The 16,454-nt window shown below is 39.2% G+C and overlaps 1 protein-coding gene across 1 annotated transcript in view; it reads right to left on the bottom strand.

Annotated features, from left to right (window-relative positions):
- Positions 1-16,454, bottom strand: part of CWF19L2 (CWF19 like cell cycle control factor 2) — a 91,791-nt gene that overhangs the window by 28,001 nt on the left and 47,336 nt on the right. Inside the window, exons 11-12 of the mRNA XM_076328196.1 lie at positions 7,383-7,505; positions 5,959-6,096 (exon numbers count right to left, since the gene is read on the bottom strand). Coding sequence (XP_076184311.1) covers positions 5,959-6,096; positions 7,383-7,505 — 261 coding nt within the window. The remainder of the gene's footprint in view (positions 1-5,958; positions 6,097-7,382; positions 7,506-16,454) is intronic.

Raw genomic sequence — 16,454 nt, 5'->3', positions numbered from 1 at the left:
AGCTTTATATGTTTCAAATTGGTCTAAATTTCCTTTTTTCCACAATCTCCAAAATTGTTTCTCTTTTTAATCACACCAGCACTGAGACAATGTTTGCAGACCTGCAATGACTCTCAAATCAAGCAGTAACAGCCTCTTGTGGTATATGCACAGTTATGGCTTCACTCAGCTTCATGATTACCATCATTTTGCATTCATCAACCCTGACTTTCAACTGAATTTATTGCCTCAATACTTATGGTGGAATCTCTTTCTCCTTATTTGAGAGGTCTATAGCATAATCTCCTGTGTCTGAGCTAGATATCTTAATTCCTTTTAGACCCATAATGTCTTTCAGTCGGCATTCAAAATAGGACAGATGACTCACACCACTAAAATATGTACGTCTCTCCAGTGACTCTCTAAAGTGAATCTTAAGAATCAGTTCAGATATAAGTTTCACAGTGTTAGAAAAATCCCAGCTTTGTATTTTGAAATTCTACATTTACAGTGACCTCCATTTTTTACAGTCTTGAATAATTATGCAACAATAACAAATTGTCAGGTCATAAAGTGTCCCTTCCTCCAGATGGTTTATGTATGTGTTGAACAGAAGAGATTCCTGATGAATCCACTGGTAACCTCCTTTTATAATAAAAAACCACATTTACTCCTGCCCTTTGTTTTATTTTTGAAGATTACCATTATACTTGCCATCTTCTGTTCCTCAGGATGAATAAAGATTACACTCAGCAGTTCATAGTTCAGCATGTCACACCTGATTTCTTTCGAACCACTTAAGTGAGGACCATTCGGTTTTAGTCATTTGTTATTATTCATCGCAAATTCAAGTTTCTTTTTAAAATAATGGATTTCTATAAAATTGAAGTAAAATTCATTTTACTGACACTGTTAATGAGATAGTTTTTCACTTATTCCCTGTAAATAATGGCTCATGCAAAAGAATCACTCTGACCTCATTTATAGAGGATATTAATGCAAATAGTTCATTAGTTCCTCTGGCATGCACTTATCTTTCCTAAATGCTCTAATTATACCTTGATCAGGTTTTTTCAACACCACATTCCTGCAGGCTTCTTGCTTCCAATGAGTTTAACTGCTAGTTTTATGCTTTTAGCTAACTCAAAATTGAAGTAATTCCCTCAAGATAATTTTTCAATCTTTCTTATCAAAGCTTACTTCTAAGTCTTCTAGGCTAACACTCTTTTCCATTCTCCTTACTTGGACATGACAAGTACTTTTAAAGTAACAGTTGGGTTCCGGATTTGATTTTTCTTTTAACCTCCAGAAGCTCTTTATTCTTCTGTTCACCCACCCTTGGAATTATTTTTAAATAAAAAAGATTAAATAAAGTTTCATCCCGTTTTGGGAGGGTGTTCACTCCCTTCGAATGTTTTCACCAGTGGCACACACATGCAGTTAGCACTGAGTACTAGAGAGGCCCAGATAACCTGCAAGCATTTTCTCTTTAGGTACTCATTTTAAACTCCCACTAAATAGACTCCACGCTTCTTCATGATTGCCTCTTTATAGAAATTAAACACTATATTGCCTTTTCCTCTACTATATGGATGTGGAAGTTCAGATATGGATGCCAAAGTTCACCCTCATTGTACAGAACCTTTATTTTTAAAACAGCTACATACTAAGCCAGGCCATTTCTGCACCATTCCTAAATGGATCAAATTTCACCATTGTCCCAGAAATCCTTACAGTGCAAGTAACTAAAATCTTTGAGCAACTGGCTGCAGGTGCAAGAATGCTAACCAAAGATGTTATGCCTACAGTACTGGTTTTCTGTTTTCTTCAAATTCAATTATAGCTCATGCCTTTTAGCAAGAGGTACAGATGATAGAATGGGAGATGAGGAGCCACAGAAATGAAGTTACAGGGGATATTCAGTCCGATCCCCAATTAACATAACTATAACCAGAGACAAATACCAGGAAAGGAGGTACCATAAAAAATTACAAATTGCTAAAGGCCAGGAAAGTACATAAAGGCTGCATCGTTGGAAATGTGACCTGTTCTTATACTCTTTCTCCTAAGCAGTCACTTTTGGACACAGAATACTGGGCTGAGTGTATCTCTCATGTAGCTGCTCTCGCATTAAGTGTCTCGGTCATCAAGAACTTGGAAAATTCACAGCATTTCAAAATTGAATAGAAAAAAAGAACAGAATGAAAAAATTACAAAGAAAAATTATCAGAATTTTCCCTTTGAAGACTTACAAAACTAAATAATATAGAAATCTTTTATGTCCTTTCAAGTTTGCTAGTCTTCCTTCTATTAATAATTACTTAATATAATGTCAAAAATACAAAAACTGAACCAAGGACAACTGAATGTGCTCTAAGAGTCAAACATTATTTCTAGTTTGAAATGAAGAAACTTGGAATCAATAAATATATGAATACACAAACAATACTTCTCACAAAGTTTAGAAATTTCAGGGGCAAGACAAATACATTACTGTATAAATGTACACGTTTCTCAGAAAAGTCCAAATGGCTTTTCATTTGAGTTTGGAAAAATCCAAGCAAAAAAATATTTCTCTTTTTGAGAGCACTCTCCACTATGTCTTCATCGGGGCACTGCAAACATTTGCTATTACCAAACTCAGGAAGCTCAAATTAGCCTGGTTTTATTTTCACACCTCTGAAAAGAATCAGAGCACAAAAAGCAATCCTGTAAACTGTTCAGTGGAAGCAGTCATATGAAAACATCAGAGTAAACCCAGGGCAAATTGAGCACATTAATAATTTCAGAAAGACATGTTAATATTGATTTACAAACTCACCTTTGATGCCCAGATTTCAGTTAAAGATTTTTTTAATTCCACTCCACTTACGTTTTAATATAGACATTCATACACAAACACCCCAATGACCATTTTTCAAGAAAGTTACCTCTTCTGAAGAAAATACTTAATGGAGACAAGACAATACAAGATGAATAAGGTCCTTGAGAAAATGGCAAGCATTTCTCTTTGTTATGCTTATTATCATATGATGTGGACAGTACAAAGTTTTATTGTGTCCTTATGTTTTCATTCACTTGTAAATGTTTGCATGACAGATATGCTAGTTAATTATAGTTAATAGTTCACACTATTACAGAGGTTTTATGTGTTTGGGTTGGGGTTTTTTTGGAAAGGAAGGTAAAGAAGGAAATCAAACACTGGCAACAAGACATGTTTATTTAAGCGGACCCCAAGAGCATCTTTTTTTTTCAGTATGCCAGTGGGAGAGAATGAGAACTTCTACCAGAAGCAGCTAAACGAGAAGATGCATAAACCACACTAAGTTCTGATAATGTCTCCAGAAGAACTTCCTGCCAGATGGTTTATAGCATCAGGTTAAATATTTTCTACTGGGCACTACCATGGCTTTTCTGATTCTTTTAAGAATTGTCTGAAGAAGGAGAATTGTAAAAAGAAAAAAAAAACAACCCACACCCAAAACCTACTCTCCAGGATCTTGTCTGCCTTCTAGATAAATGGAAAAACAAATTTTGTGTGTGATGATACTAATTCCATGCTAACAAGCTTTTTCAAAAACTGCTCAGTGGTGCACAAAATACTGGAGCAGTAACCTAGTAAAATTTGAAGCATGCTAGAGAAACTCTATGTTGCAGCTATTGGAAATCATCTCTGTCAAACACTTCCATATCAAGCACAGAAAGTATCCTTTATTACTCAGTTTGTATAACAGAAATTAATCATTCCATTCGCACTGCAGTATCTGTCTGTGAGCTGGCCATTCTTTTAAGTGGAATCACTCATGGAACCATAATGTATAAATCTGTGTAGCCTGTGAGCATAAATTAACTCATTATCCAGGACATCCTCTTTTGCCTCAGTCTTCACTGGCAAGTGCTCGAGCCTCACCACCCAAGCCACAGAAGCCAAAGGCGGGGACTGGGAGAACGAAGAGCCACCCACTGTGGGAGAAGATCAGGTTTGAGACCATCTAAGGCACCTGAAGGTGCGCAAGCCCATGGGACCCGATGAGATCCATCCACGGGTCCTGAAGGAACTGGCGGATGAAGTTGCTAAGCCACTATTCATCGTATTTGAGAAGTCATGGCAGTCCGGAGAAGTTGCCACTGACTGGAAAAGGGGAAACATAACCCCCATTTTTAAAAAGGGAAAAAAGGAAGACCCGGGGAACTACAGGCCAGGCAGTCTCACCTCTGTGCCTGAGAAGATCATGGAACAGATCCTCCTGGAAGCTATGCTAAGGCACGTGGAGGACAGGGAGGTGATTCGAGACAGCCAGCATGGCTTCACCAAGGGCAAGTCCTGCCTGACTAACCTAGTGGCCTTCTATGAGGGAGTGACTACATCAGTGGACACGGGAAGGGCTACAGGTGTCATCTATCTGGACATCTGTAAGACCTTTGACACGGTCCCCAACAACATCCTTCTCTCTACACTGGAGAGGTATGGATTTGATGGGTGGACTGTCCGGTGGGTGAGGAATTGGTTAGATGGTCGCATCCAGAGGGTAGTGGTCAATGGCTCAACGTCCAGATGGAGATTGGTGACGAGTGGCGTTCCACAGGGGTCCATACTGGGACCGGTACTATTTAATATCTTCATCAATGACACAGACAGTGGGATCGAGTGCACCCTCAGCAAGTTTGCAGACATCACCAAGCTGAGTGGTGCGGTCGACATGCCAGAGGGCATGCCATCCAGAGGGACCTGGACAAGCTCCAGAAGTGGGCCCATGTGAACCTCATGAGGTTTAACAAGGCCAAGGGCAAAGTCCTGCACCTGGGTCGGGGCAACCCCCAGTATCAGTACAGGCTGGGGGATGAAGGGATTGAGAGCAGCCCTGCCGAGAAGGACTTGGGGGTACTGGTGGATGAAAAGCTGGACATGAGCCAGCAATGTGCGCTCACAGCCCAGAAGGCCAACCGTATCCTAGGCTGCATCCAAAGAAGCGTGGCCAGCAGGTCGAGGGAGGGGATTCTGCCCCTCTGCTCTGGTGAGACCCCACCTGGAGTACTGTGTCCAGCTCTGGAGCCCTCAGCATAAGAAAGACACGGACCTGTTGGAGCGGGTCCAGAGGAGGGTCATGTAAATGATCAGGGGATGGAACACCTCTGCTATGAGGAAAGGCTGAGACAGTTGGGGTTGTTCAGCCTAGAGAAGAGAAGGCTTCAGGGATACCTCTTTGCAGCCTATCAGTACTTAAAGGGGGCTTATAAAAAAGATGGGGACAGACTTTTTAGCAGGGCCTGTTGCGACAGGACAAGGGGGAATGGCTTTAAATTACAGGGGGGTAGATTTAGACTAGATATAAGGAAGAAATTTTTTACGCTGAGGGTGGTGAAACACTGGCACAGGTTGCCCAGAGAGGTGGTGGCTGCCCCATCCCTGGCAACATTCCAGGTCAGGTTGGATGGGGCTCTGAGCAAGCTGATCTAGTTGAAGATGTCCCTGCCCATGGCAGGGGGGTTGGACTAGCTGACCTTTAGCTGACCCTTCCAACCCAAACTATTCTATGATTCTATCGTGATGGAATCTCAGGTAGTTAGCTTCAAATCTCATTGAGTCTTTAACTTCTAGATGGAAGAGACATTCTAAACACTAGGAAAATGCTGCTTTTATTCACCACTAATCTGGGGAAAACCTGCTTTGTTGGGCGTAAGTATTAATGTACAATACACTCTAAAAGTGCTCACCTCAAAAGCATCAAATTCTACAGGCAGAGGAACAGCACAATCACCTCTATGATGGAACTGAATGCACCACATTTCCTGCATGCATGCAGGATTCCATCACTTTGATAACATCTACCAGGACCATCTTACAACAGACTTGATTATTCAAGACAATCAGAATTCTCAACCAAAAGCAACATACCTAGAGCACTGAGGCCTCATGTCCTCCCTGATATTTCTAGTAATGAAATGCTTAATTAAAACACCATACACACGACACCTTACCTTTGACGCCATACGCATGAACAGTGAGTTTTGATCCTCTGCTGTTCTCATCTTCTCATTTTTGACTAAATCCTTCAGGGTCATACTATCATCATCGTGAAAATACCTTACTCTTTCTTTATCTATATGAGTAGGGACCTGGAAACAAACATATTGAAAGTAAATATTAAACCCAGTGAGAAAGATCAACTATAAAATTCAGATCCTAATAATTTCAACAAGTTTAAAGAATCATGAATCAAGCTAAGCACATCTGAAACAATTGGGCTTGCTGCTTCAGTTGACCTAAGGAAAAGAACATCTTCCCCTTTCTTCAATTGGATCAGTACATCTAAATAAAAATATAGCCTCTTCCCACAATCACTATATCCTTAAGCTATCAGAGCTATAACATTACCACTCAGGAAAGATGTACAGTAATTCACTGAAACAGTTAAGTACGGAGAATGGAAAAGAGCATTTAAGCTCACAAAAAAGGAATATTCTAAAAAGTAATCTTCATTATTTACAGAAGCTTTTGAATTGACAAGTCACAGACACTACTGAAACACATCAATTGCAGACAGTACTGAAAACTTGTATAAATGTGGTAGCTCTGCTGGGAAACGTTGCCATCTTAGACAGAGTGCACAAGAGAACAGAGTTTGTCCTTTAGGGCAGGACTAAACTAAACCCTGAAGGAGCATAGGGAATGGTCATTAACATAAAGCAAGATGGCATTTTCCAAAATGGAAACAACAGAAGGATGACAAGCAATTCCTCATCCTCTTGTGCCTTTCACTCCTCCATAGCAGTGTTACAAACTGATCTGTCCTACTAATCAAGAACATGCTTGCTAGAAATATGAGGTATTGTCATCTCCTCTTACCCCAAGAAGATCAAAATATTAGTTTATTTACTGTTGCAAGCAATTATCCTAAGAATAAAACACTGGTCCAGCCTCCAAGCTTCTCACTGTTCCCCAAAGCACTTTGTTACAAAGATTAGTTCATAATTTTTATTATCAGCAGTAGCATTATTTTTGATCAGAAGAAAAGGAAAATTAGCCACTGAGTCCTGAGTATCTCAGTAAAATCTTTCTTATTTTGGAAATATTCACCTCTGCTAGTCTTCATTATTTACATAACTTTATGTAATATAAACTACTTGGCTAAGAGACTGTGATAACTTGAAAAACTTACTTTTCCTTGAGTGGGCATTTAAATAAGCCCTAAAGTGATCCCTAGGGAAACAGTCTGAAAATAAACTTCTTATATGCTTAATAAATATGTACTCTAACACTTAATTACAATCATCTTCTGAAAGGAACTTTTTAACTACCTATTGACATTCTGATGAGACACTCATTAATTATGGCATCATAAAAGTAAAACTACAAAATCATTTCAGAATTACACTTCAATACTCACATTTGTACAACTTACCATCTGTCGCTTTCTCCGTCCTCCTTTTGGCTCCTGTGGTTCAGTTGGTGCGGTCACAGGCCATGCCCTTCCACTTTGATCTGTTCTGACAAGGACCACTTGTTCACCTTGAGAGCTTGAAGCCTGTGTCAGGTTTTAAGATATATTTTAAAACAGATGATACAGACAAAACCAAAAGAAACACCTAATCCACACTAAATAAATGTTTAAAATCCTAAAGAATAAATAACAGATTCTTTACAATTTGCATGCTCATTATAATTCAAAGCAGACAGTATTACCTTACACAAGGTACTCTTTTCCACATTCAAAATGCACAGAATATTAAACATATACTCAGCTAGTTAAGTGCAGAGTTAACAAATCCTTTCCAAAAAGAACCAAGTTTGTATTCTTGGTTCTTGCTCATAAAGCTTCATCCCCAGAAGAAATACAATGCTTCTGAAGATTTAAAATAGATAATATTGAATGAACATACACCACCACCATTATAACAGTGTATTCCTGAAAACCATCTGAAAAGCTGCAGCACGTTACCACTTCTGGGCTTTTTGTGGACTGGGGCTGTTGGGTTTTTTTTTTGTTTGGTGTATTTTTTTCCTTTCAAAACTTGGCTAACAAACTAGCCAAAACATTAGCTATTGCTTTTCAACACATTACATTAGATCAGACTTTTGTTTCCTACGCTGCACCTACCACCAGTACAGATCACTTTTATCACAACGTAATACTGAATTTTTTTTAATCTTGATTCTAGGATATGCAGAATAGGAAATACAAACAGCTCAACACAAGTATCTCCCTCTATGGTGAAGAAGAAACAGGTGAGTAGATGTACATTGATTATTTAGGTCAAAATAAATTATAGACTGAGGCAGAAATGACAATATTTGAATCATCTGTGTGTCGAAATATATGGAAACAAAAACAAGCGTTTACCTGATACATGCCAAATAAATCATTTGCCTTTGGATTGCAAACACGTTCAGTCTTGCATAAACTACACTTGTACTTAATTACTGCTTCTACATACCAAAAGAAATTTGGGAATTACGAGGAGGGTATCTTCTAAACCTGACTAAACCAAGCTCTTGAGGTGCTGGAGATGTGAGGTGAGAGGCACACACAGGACAGGGCAACAAGGGAAGCTTTCACACACTTACCCTTGGTCCTCATGGTGGAATAGAACCACCAGTTCATCTGGAAGAGCAACACAGTAGGGCACAAGCAATCCAGATTTCGAATGCGTTGAGGACAACTATTGACACAAATGCTAAACAAACTGACTAGGAGTGTTGCTCTACTGAATTTTCTACTCATAAATTTAAAAAAACAGCCTAATCAGGGATGTGGAAGTCAACAGCTGCCTTGGCTGCAGCAACCACGAGATAGTGGAGCTTGAAATTCTAAAGGAAGTGAGGAAGGCAAGTAACAGAATAAAGAAAAATCCCTGGATTATAGGAAAATGGACGTCAGCTTATTCAGGAATCTGCTTTGCTGGATCTCATGAGAGATGGTCATGAATGACAAAGGTGCCCAAGAGAGCTGGTTGATCTTCAAGGACAACCTCCACAGAGGATGAGAAGGGTCCATTTGATCTGCTATCTGGCTAAACAGGGAACTTCTAACAAAGCTCAAAACCAAAAAGGAAGCTGACAGAAGGTGGAACCTGAGACAAGTTACCCAGGAGGACCCACAGAAGCACTTTCCAGGCATGCAGGGGTATAATTAGGAAAACCACAACTGAAGCTGAAACTAGCAAGAGATGCAAAGAACAAAAAGAAGGAATTCTATGAGCGTACTGGATATCCTTCTACAAGCAAGGACAACACAGGTCCGCTGCTGAAAGAGAGGAAAGACCTAGTGACAAAGGACACCAGAAAGAGGCTAAGACACTCAATACCTTGCCAGTCTTTACCAGCAAGGTATGCTCTCAGGCTTCTGAGGCCCCAGTGCCTAGCGGCAGAGTTTGGAGGACAGAAGTACTACCTGCAGGAAAAAAGGATCAACTCATGGACCACTTAAGCAAACTAGAAATATGCCAGCTTATGGATCTAGATGGGATGCATATATTACGCTGGACAAGAGGTCTCTCCCTCTCACATCTGTAGAGTAGTGGTGATCAGTGGATACCCCTGGAAAAAGGTAAATTTATGCAGTCATCTTCAAAAAGGTGAATAAGAAACACCTGGGGAACAACAGGATGTCCACCCTCACCTCAGTCCCAAAAAAATTACGGAACAAGTCCTCATGGAAGCCCCTTCCAAGCACAAGAACATCAGCAAGATGACTGGGAACAGCCAACATGGATTTGCAAATGGCAAATCATGCCTGATAAATCTGCACTCTGCAGTGAGATGACTGATTCAGTGCACAAGGAAAGTACCAGGGATGTTGTTTGCCTTGAAGTTTGCAAGGTTTTCAATGCAGTCTCATAGTATTTTTGTTGCCAAATTGGAGGGATGTGTAGACTGCAAGATGGGTGGGAAATTGTCTGGATTACCAGGCTCAAAGAGTAGTTGTCAATACTTCAAAGTCTAACTTGCACTCCTCATAGTTTAACTAGCACATTGTTACAGATGCCATTCCTCAGGGGTTGATCTCTAGCAACACAATTTAACTTCAACACCCTGGACAATGGAACAGAATGCGCTCTTGGCAAGTTTGCTGAGGCACCAAATAGGGATGGGATGGGGACATGGTTGATAGACTTGAGGGTAGGGTTGCCATTCAGAGGGAGCTCAACAACCTGAAAGAATAGGCTGACAGGAACCTCAAACAAATGCTACATCTTGCAGCCGGGGACCATCTCATGCATTGGCAAAGGTTGAAGACAGACTAGGGGGCAACTGTAGAAAAAAGACTTGGGATCCTTGGTTGACAGCACGTCAAAAAGCGAGTTTGTGAGCCAGCTAATCACATCCAGAGCTGTGTTTTCCATCTCATAGATTAGAATTCTCATGCCTTTGTATAGAGGCCAAAATGCTACCCTTAATCACAAACATGCAATTTATTACACCAATTTACTATCCATAGAAGAATTGCGAAATAGTCATTTTCAAAAGATCCCATAAACTAGTAAGATTACAGAGGGAAATGAGCAACTGAAACAAGCTTAAAGCATTCATTCTCCCAAAACTGCTCTAGCTCCAGACAAAATACAGTCATTCTGAAATAAGTCTTATTTTTTTTAATGATACAAGTATGTAGCCTTGAAACACGGTTGAAGTAATCAGTTTTGTCAAATACTAAAAAATGTATATAGAAAGTTATCATTTTCCCCCTCCATAAAACTAAACAGAAATTAATTTCTTGTAAATGTATTTTCAGATTAACTTCTTTTATACTATCAGCTAGAAGTTTTTCAGCAATTTTCTACTATATATTTTAATATTTAACATCATTACAGATACAAAACAGCCTGTAAGCAGACTTCCTGTGTTCTTTATATAGAACATAATACAACTGCTTATTTTCAATGGATGTAGAGCTTTGCAAGTCTCCACATCGCCTTTGCTTTCCTTGTAATCAACAAGTATCAGTAAGAAATCTTTTATTCTTAGCAAAAAACAGTTTGCTTAATGTTATTATTGTGGTCGACAAGTGCTAACCTGTTAATGAGACAAACAGCGCTAAATGCACATCTTACCAGCTATTTCACAATTACTATTACCTGACAAAGCACGGAGACCTTTTTTATGACCTATAAGCCAAAAAAAAGGTGATTATGTATTTTCTTTTTTCTTTAATATGCTTATTATAACTGGTGTAAGAGTTCAAAACTTCTAAACAGGAGCTACTTGACCTAGAAATAGTGCAATCAGTCAACTGAATCCTTTGCCTGACATACATCCTCTGTTTAAAATGAATAAAGACCAATAAGAAACTTAAGATAAACGGTGTCATTTTTCTGTCATTATCTCTATCAGCATTCTGAACACAATTACTTTTTGCAGTACTGGAGTTCATAAAGCACTATGTCCCAGGACCCAAACTAATAGAAGGCAGGACCCAGAACTAGTCCTCTGGTTTGTTTGAGTTTTTTAAACTTTCATTTCAAACTTGAAAGGCAGATCACCACTGAAGAGGTATCACAAGATCCACGTCACAACTTACATAGGGATGCTATCATTAAAAAGTGCATGTCCATTCTGCATTATGCTCCTAATCTCTACTTCAGTTGAAGGGTGGAAGAGAAAAAAACACCAACAAAAACCCCTATTAGTTATGACTGACAGTTCTTCTGAGATTATATTACAAAGAGGAAAAACAGAACAGCTGTGAACACATTAAATGCTGGATATCAGAAAGAAAGAAGTTCACAGAGTGGTCCTTACCATTAGACATAGATACAGAAGGTTAATATGAAAACTACTGGTAATGTTGATTTTTCTTTATCAGAACCCATGAAGCAAGCTGCCAATTACCTGGCTTCAGTTCAATCTGTCAACCAGTGACAGGTGAATGGATAGTAAAATCACTATCACTTGTATGAGCACAGAGAAGATCCCTCAGTTTCCTTGTACAATAGGAACATTTGGCCAGATAGTGTAAATCCTTATTATATTGGGCATCTTCAGAACTGTAAGACCAGAAGCAAACACCTGCCTCAAGGAATTACCTACAAGTGAGCTCATCTTAGTTTGGACAGAGAAGTGTAATCCCTGAACTCCTAGTCTACCCTTCAGCACTTAAGATCTTATGGGCACCTCAGTTTTTGTCAGTGGAGTTCTAGAGTCATATTGAGTTATGCTTCCAAGCATGCCCAAAACTGCTCCATTTTGTCAGAGACGGATGGCTTAACATCTATTCCATATCCAAACCCAATCAGAATGCCTGGACTAAGCACCCTTATCCCTAAGTTTTATCCCTGGTTGACTTAGTTCAGATCCAGTGCTTATTAACACTCTTGAGTTCATTAAAAAGGGCTGCGGCCACAGATTTAATTCAGAAAAATATACCCTTTTGTAAAAATATTCTGGAGGAATATCGTTCACTCATTTAACTTCAGTGCAGCTCAGGAAGATTACAAATCTATCTCCCATGACTTCTCTACCCACCAAGCAGAGAGGAGGAGGAGGAGGCCTGGAATACCTGTACAGCAGGAGTGAAGAATAGACATGGAGGACTCATTAAGCCAGACAGAATTTATCAGCACGTATGAAAATGGGGCATTATCATATAGCTCAGTGATGAAGGCACTCCCATGGATTCCAGTCCTTCAGACAAAATACCAGGGAGCAGAATGAATATATCCATTTCCCAAATGACTGCTTAAATACTTCATTACACCTCAGCTATTGCAAACTCCATTTCTAGGTACTCAGAGTTGCAGCTTACACTGTTGTTGCCAGCTGCCTACAAGTAAAGCACAGGAGTGCTAAGTGCTGTTCCCTATCACTCCCTTCATGTGCCCAGCCCTCAGTCTTCCCATACCTTCATCTGCTCCCACCAACTACCTTCTTGTTTGGAATGAAAGTTACTACTTTTTCAGCTGATGGACGTCCGTTCAGATGATGGATGTCCTGTCAAGAGCCAGGTCAGCTTAGCTCCCTCCAAAACAGGGACAATAGTACATTCCCACTTCATAGGGGTGTTCTCAGACTTAAATAAAGATACACACACGCACGTATATATATATAAAAAAATAAAAAAAAGGCAGAAATTCTTCACCAGAAAAATAAGTATTTAACTTTCTGAAAAGAATAAAAAAAAAAAATTAAAAAGCCTGAGAGCTTCTTGATTACACTACAAAGTTGTTTAGGTAAATTGGTTGATTAAATTAGAGCAAATAATGGGGACATCACTAAATCTGGTGATATTAGGACAGCCTTTGTCAAATCTTATAAACAACTTTATTAATCTCAATTTGAAGCCTTTTTCCACCAAACAACTGATGTCTGCTTTACATCTGCCATCCTGACCTAATGAAAGCTTGTCCCAGAAACCCCAATAAAGTCTGAAAATTCTGTAGATAGTGAAGTATGCTAGCTTACAACAGCTTAATTACATTTTTCCCCAGAAAAGTCACACAAAGGTACAAGTTATGGACCAAAAAGCTGTCTAGGTAAGCCAAACTTCACTCTTCTATATCACCAAAGGCAAATCTCATTTTGCAAAGCAAACCAAGATGTCCAACGCTGGTCTGGCACCAATAACAATAATGATATTTTCAGAGAATATACATACAACACTACTTATTTCCAGCATCAGCCAGATACGTGCCTCAGCTGTTACTTTTTCACAAGATAAAGTGTTTTCTCTCTATTGGGAGGGGATAAGGGAAGAAGCGGTGATTCATCGCAATAGGGAAAAAAGGCTGTGTGCCTCCACCCCACACTTGCCATATGCTAAAGGTCAAACCTGGCTAGAGATAGAGACAACCCAGGGCGGGGGGGGGCACTGTGTTTTCATGTCATCACTATGCTGTTCAGACAGGTGTGAGACCTAGTTATTGCTACAGCATTAAAAGCACTATTAATTTCAAAACATAACAACAACAACAAAAAACCAATCAGCATTAGATGAGCAAAGACAAAGGACAACAGGGTGGAGAAAGAATACAACATGAGCAAAAAGCAGCAGGATGTACACCACACTTTTAAATGGGATATAAATGCAAATGGAGTATTCTGGATATAACAACAAAGAGGTAACCGATGCAAGTTGCTAGGGCATTGGTCATTTCTTTCTGTGTGTAAAAAAAAAATACAACCCAAACAAAATAGGTAGACGTGAATATTGCCATGCTTAAACAACCTATGACTTAGCAAGGCTCAGTACTGTGACAGTAGAAAAAGTTTTAACAGTTGAAGGAGCTGGGGAAGAGGAAACTCAAAGAAAAAGCAAAGTTTTAAAGAACAGAATGAGGGGGGAAAAAGTGTTTCCTAAGGAATACCTCACTTGACAACAAGAAACTCACCCATCTGCAACATTTGGTTGAAACAAGCACAAAACTTTTTTTGAAATGGTGGAAAAGACAAATACACTCACAGGCTAAATATTTTAGACTTAACACAAGATAATCATGTCGAGAAAAATCATAAAAAGAGCAGTACGAAAAGGTAGAAAGGAAACAGGGAATAATTTTAAAAATGTATACACAGCAGATAGGGAAAGCAAAGATTAAGTTAACACCAACAGAACATATCATAGGAAACATGACAAATGCCCTAGTTCTTTAAAGACTTGGATAACTCTACAAGTTCGGAAGCTGAAGACAACCACAGATGATGCAGTGAAAACTCAAAAATCCAGAGCATTGCTAATCAGTCTGAAACGAAACAGACCTTTGTAGAAGCAAAAAAAACACCTTGTCCCAAACCTACCAAACCCATGTGGCCAAGCAGGGATACAGCAGCTCTCCCAAGAAGACTAGTCAAATCCACATGCAGAAGGGGCAGCAAGTAAGAGGAGTTGAACGAGTGGAAAGACACGCCTGACTGGGGATTTCACATAAACAGGACCCTTCAGAAATGGTTACTTGTTAGATTATTCACTGAAAACTGTGAAGGGGCCTGCTGCCCCTATGGAGTCTCCAAAAAGATGGTGACTTCATGTGAATCAGGTCCCTCCTTCCCTACATCTTTGTGTTGCTGAGACAAGAAAAGGGATGGAATTTTCCACAAAGAACGGCTGCAACTTTTCATTCCCAGTCTCTAAATTTTCACCTCATTGTATACATGACTTTTCAAAAAGATAAATCACTAACGACAATAGACATTACAACAGCAATGCTGCAGCAACTGCACAGAATAGCAAACATCAGATTCTTATGTCAACTTACAAGCATCTAATTCCTTTTTAAAACATCCATCCCAAGACTTAAGAGTCTTCACTAAAATTTTTAAAATACAGACATTTCAAAAAGGATGCCATTGTTAAGCAGCCTATTATTTTCCCAAAATGAATGGAATTCACAAGGTGTTCTACATGCAAGAAAAACAGACTTTATATGCCTTTGAAGACGGGCTTCAAAATGTTAGATCCTAACAACAGTTGCACTTTCTTTTTTCTTCTCGTTTCTGCATGCCACACAGCATACAGGCAGTAGAAGAGTATCTTCTGGATCTGAACCATGGAATGAGTTGGGGGGGGAACTCAATAAAATAGAGCTGCCTCTGTAACCATTCAGATGTTTCTCCTTTCTCTTAACACATCTGATAACCAAATTCTTCACTAAGTTTCCATCCTCAGGAGGGTCAACTGTTTCACTTCAAATATTACACTCCCCATAGGCTGCTACCAAACTTAAAATACCTGGCTGAAGATCAAGCAAAAATACAATACAGTAATCAAACACCTAAACCCCAAATTTTGCAAAAAGCCTTTTGTAGACTGAGAGAAGAAAAATGACCAAATCTGCCCATAAATGATGTTTAACTTCTGACCTAGAAGTATGACTTTGGACATGCTTCTGGAATGTTTTAAAGTGAAAGTATCATGTTTGATACAGATATCAATGGTTTATTTCCATGTTTAATCATCATCCACATAAATAGGCATGTTTCCTTCCCACCTTTTTACTGTTTAAAGGTGCTCTAGTTCTGCCTCAAAAATCACTTTCTCAGCTTCCCAATAAATGTCATCCCATGAGGTCCTTCAAAGTTGTCTACTTATTCCAGCAATAAGCAATTCACAATTGAACATAGCACTAGAACATTTTGTTATTTTAGCATGATATAAAACTCAGTAGCTGCCACCAAACACTACGCTGCTGTTAAGCTTCTGTTTTTAGAAGTAGTCCTCTCTAGATATGATCTTTTCTCCAGGTGAATGCTCTGATCTTGGGGATGCAGAATGGTTCACAAACCAAGTAAACTTATGTTTTGGGGGGAAAAAAAAGCATTATACTGGAACATATATACAAGATGTATACCAGTATAAGCTGACTTGTGTGGGAATACTTCCATTTTTCCACATGCAAGACTTCAGATGGCCTCACACCCTATTTGGGGCATTACACTTCAAGAAAGACACAAACTTAACAGGAGAGAAACTGGAAAAAAGCAGGAAGAATGACTAGAGGACAAGAAAAAGTTCTTTAAAAAGAAAGAGCTGGAAGAGAAGGAA

This window comes from Aptenodytes patagonicus, chromosome 1 (assembly GCF_965638725.1).
Source record: "Aptenodytes patagonicus chromosome 1, bAptPat1.pri.cur, whole genome shotgun sequence".
Classification (NCBI taxonomy): domain Eukaryota; kingdom Metazoa; phylum Chordata; class Aves; order Sphenisciformes; family Spheniscidae; genus Aptenodytes; species Aptenodytes patagonicus.
This window is presented reverse-complemented; position numbering and strand designations above follow the sequence as displayed.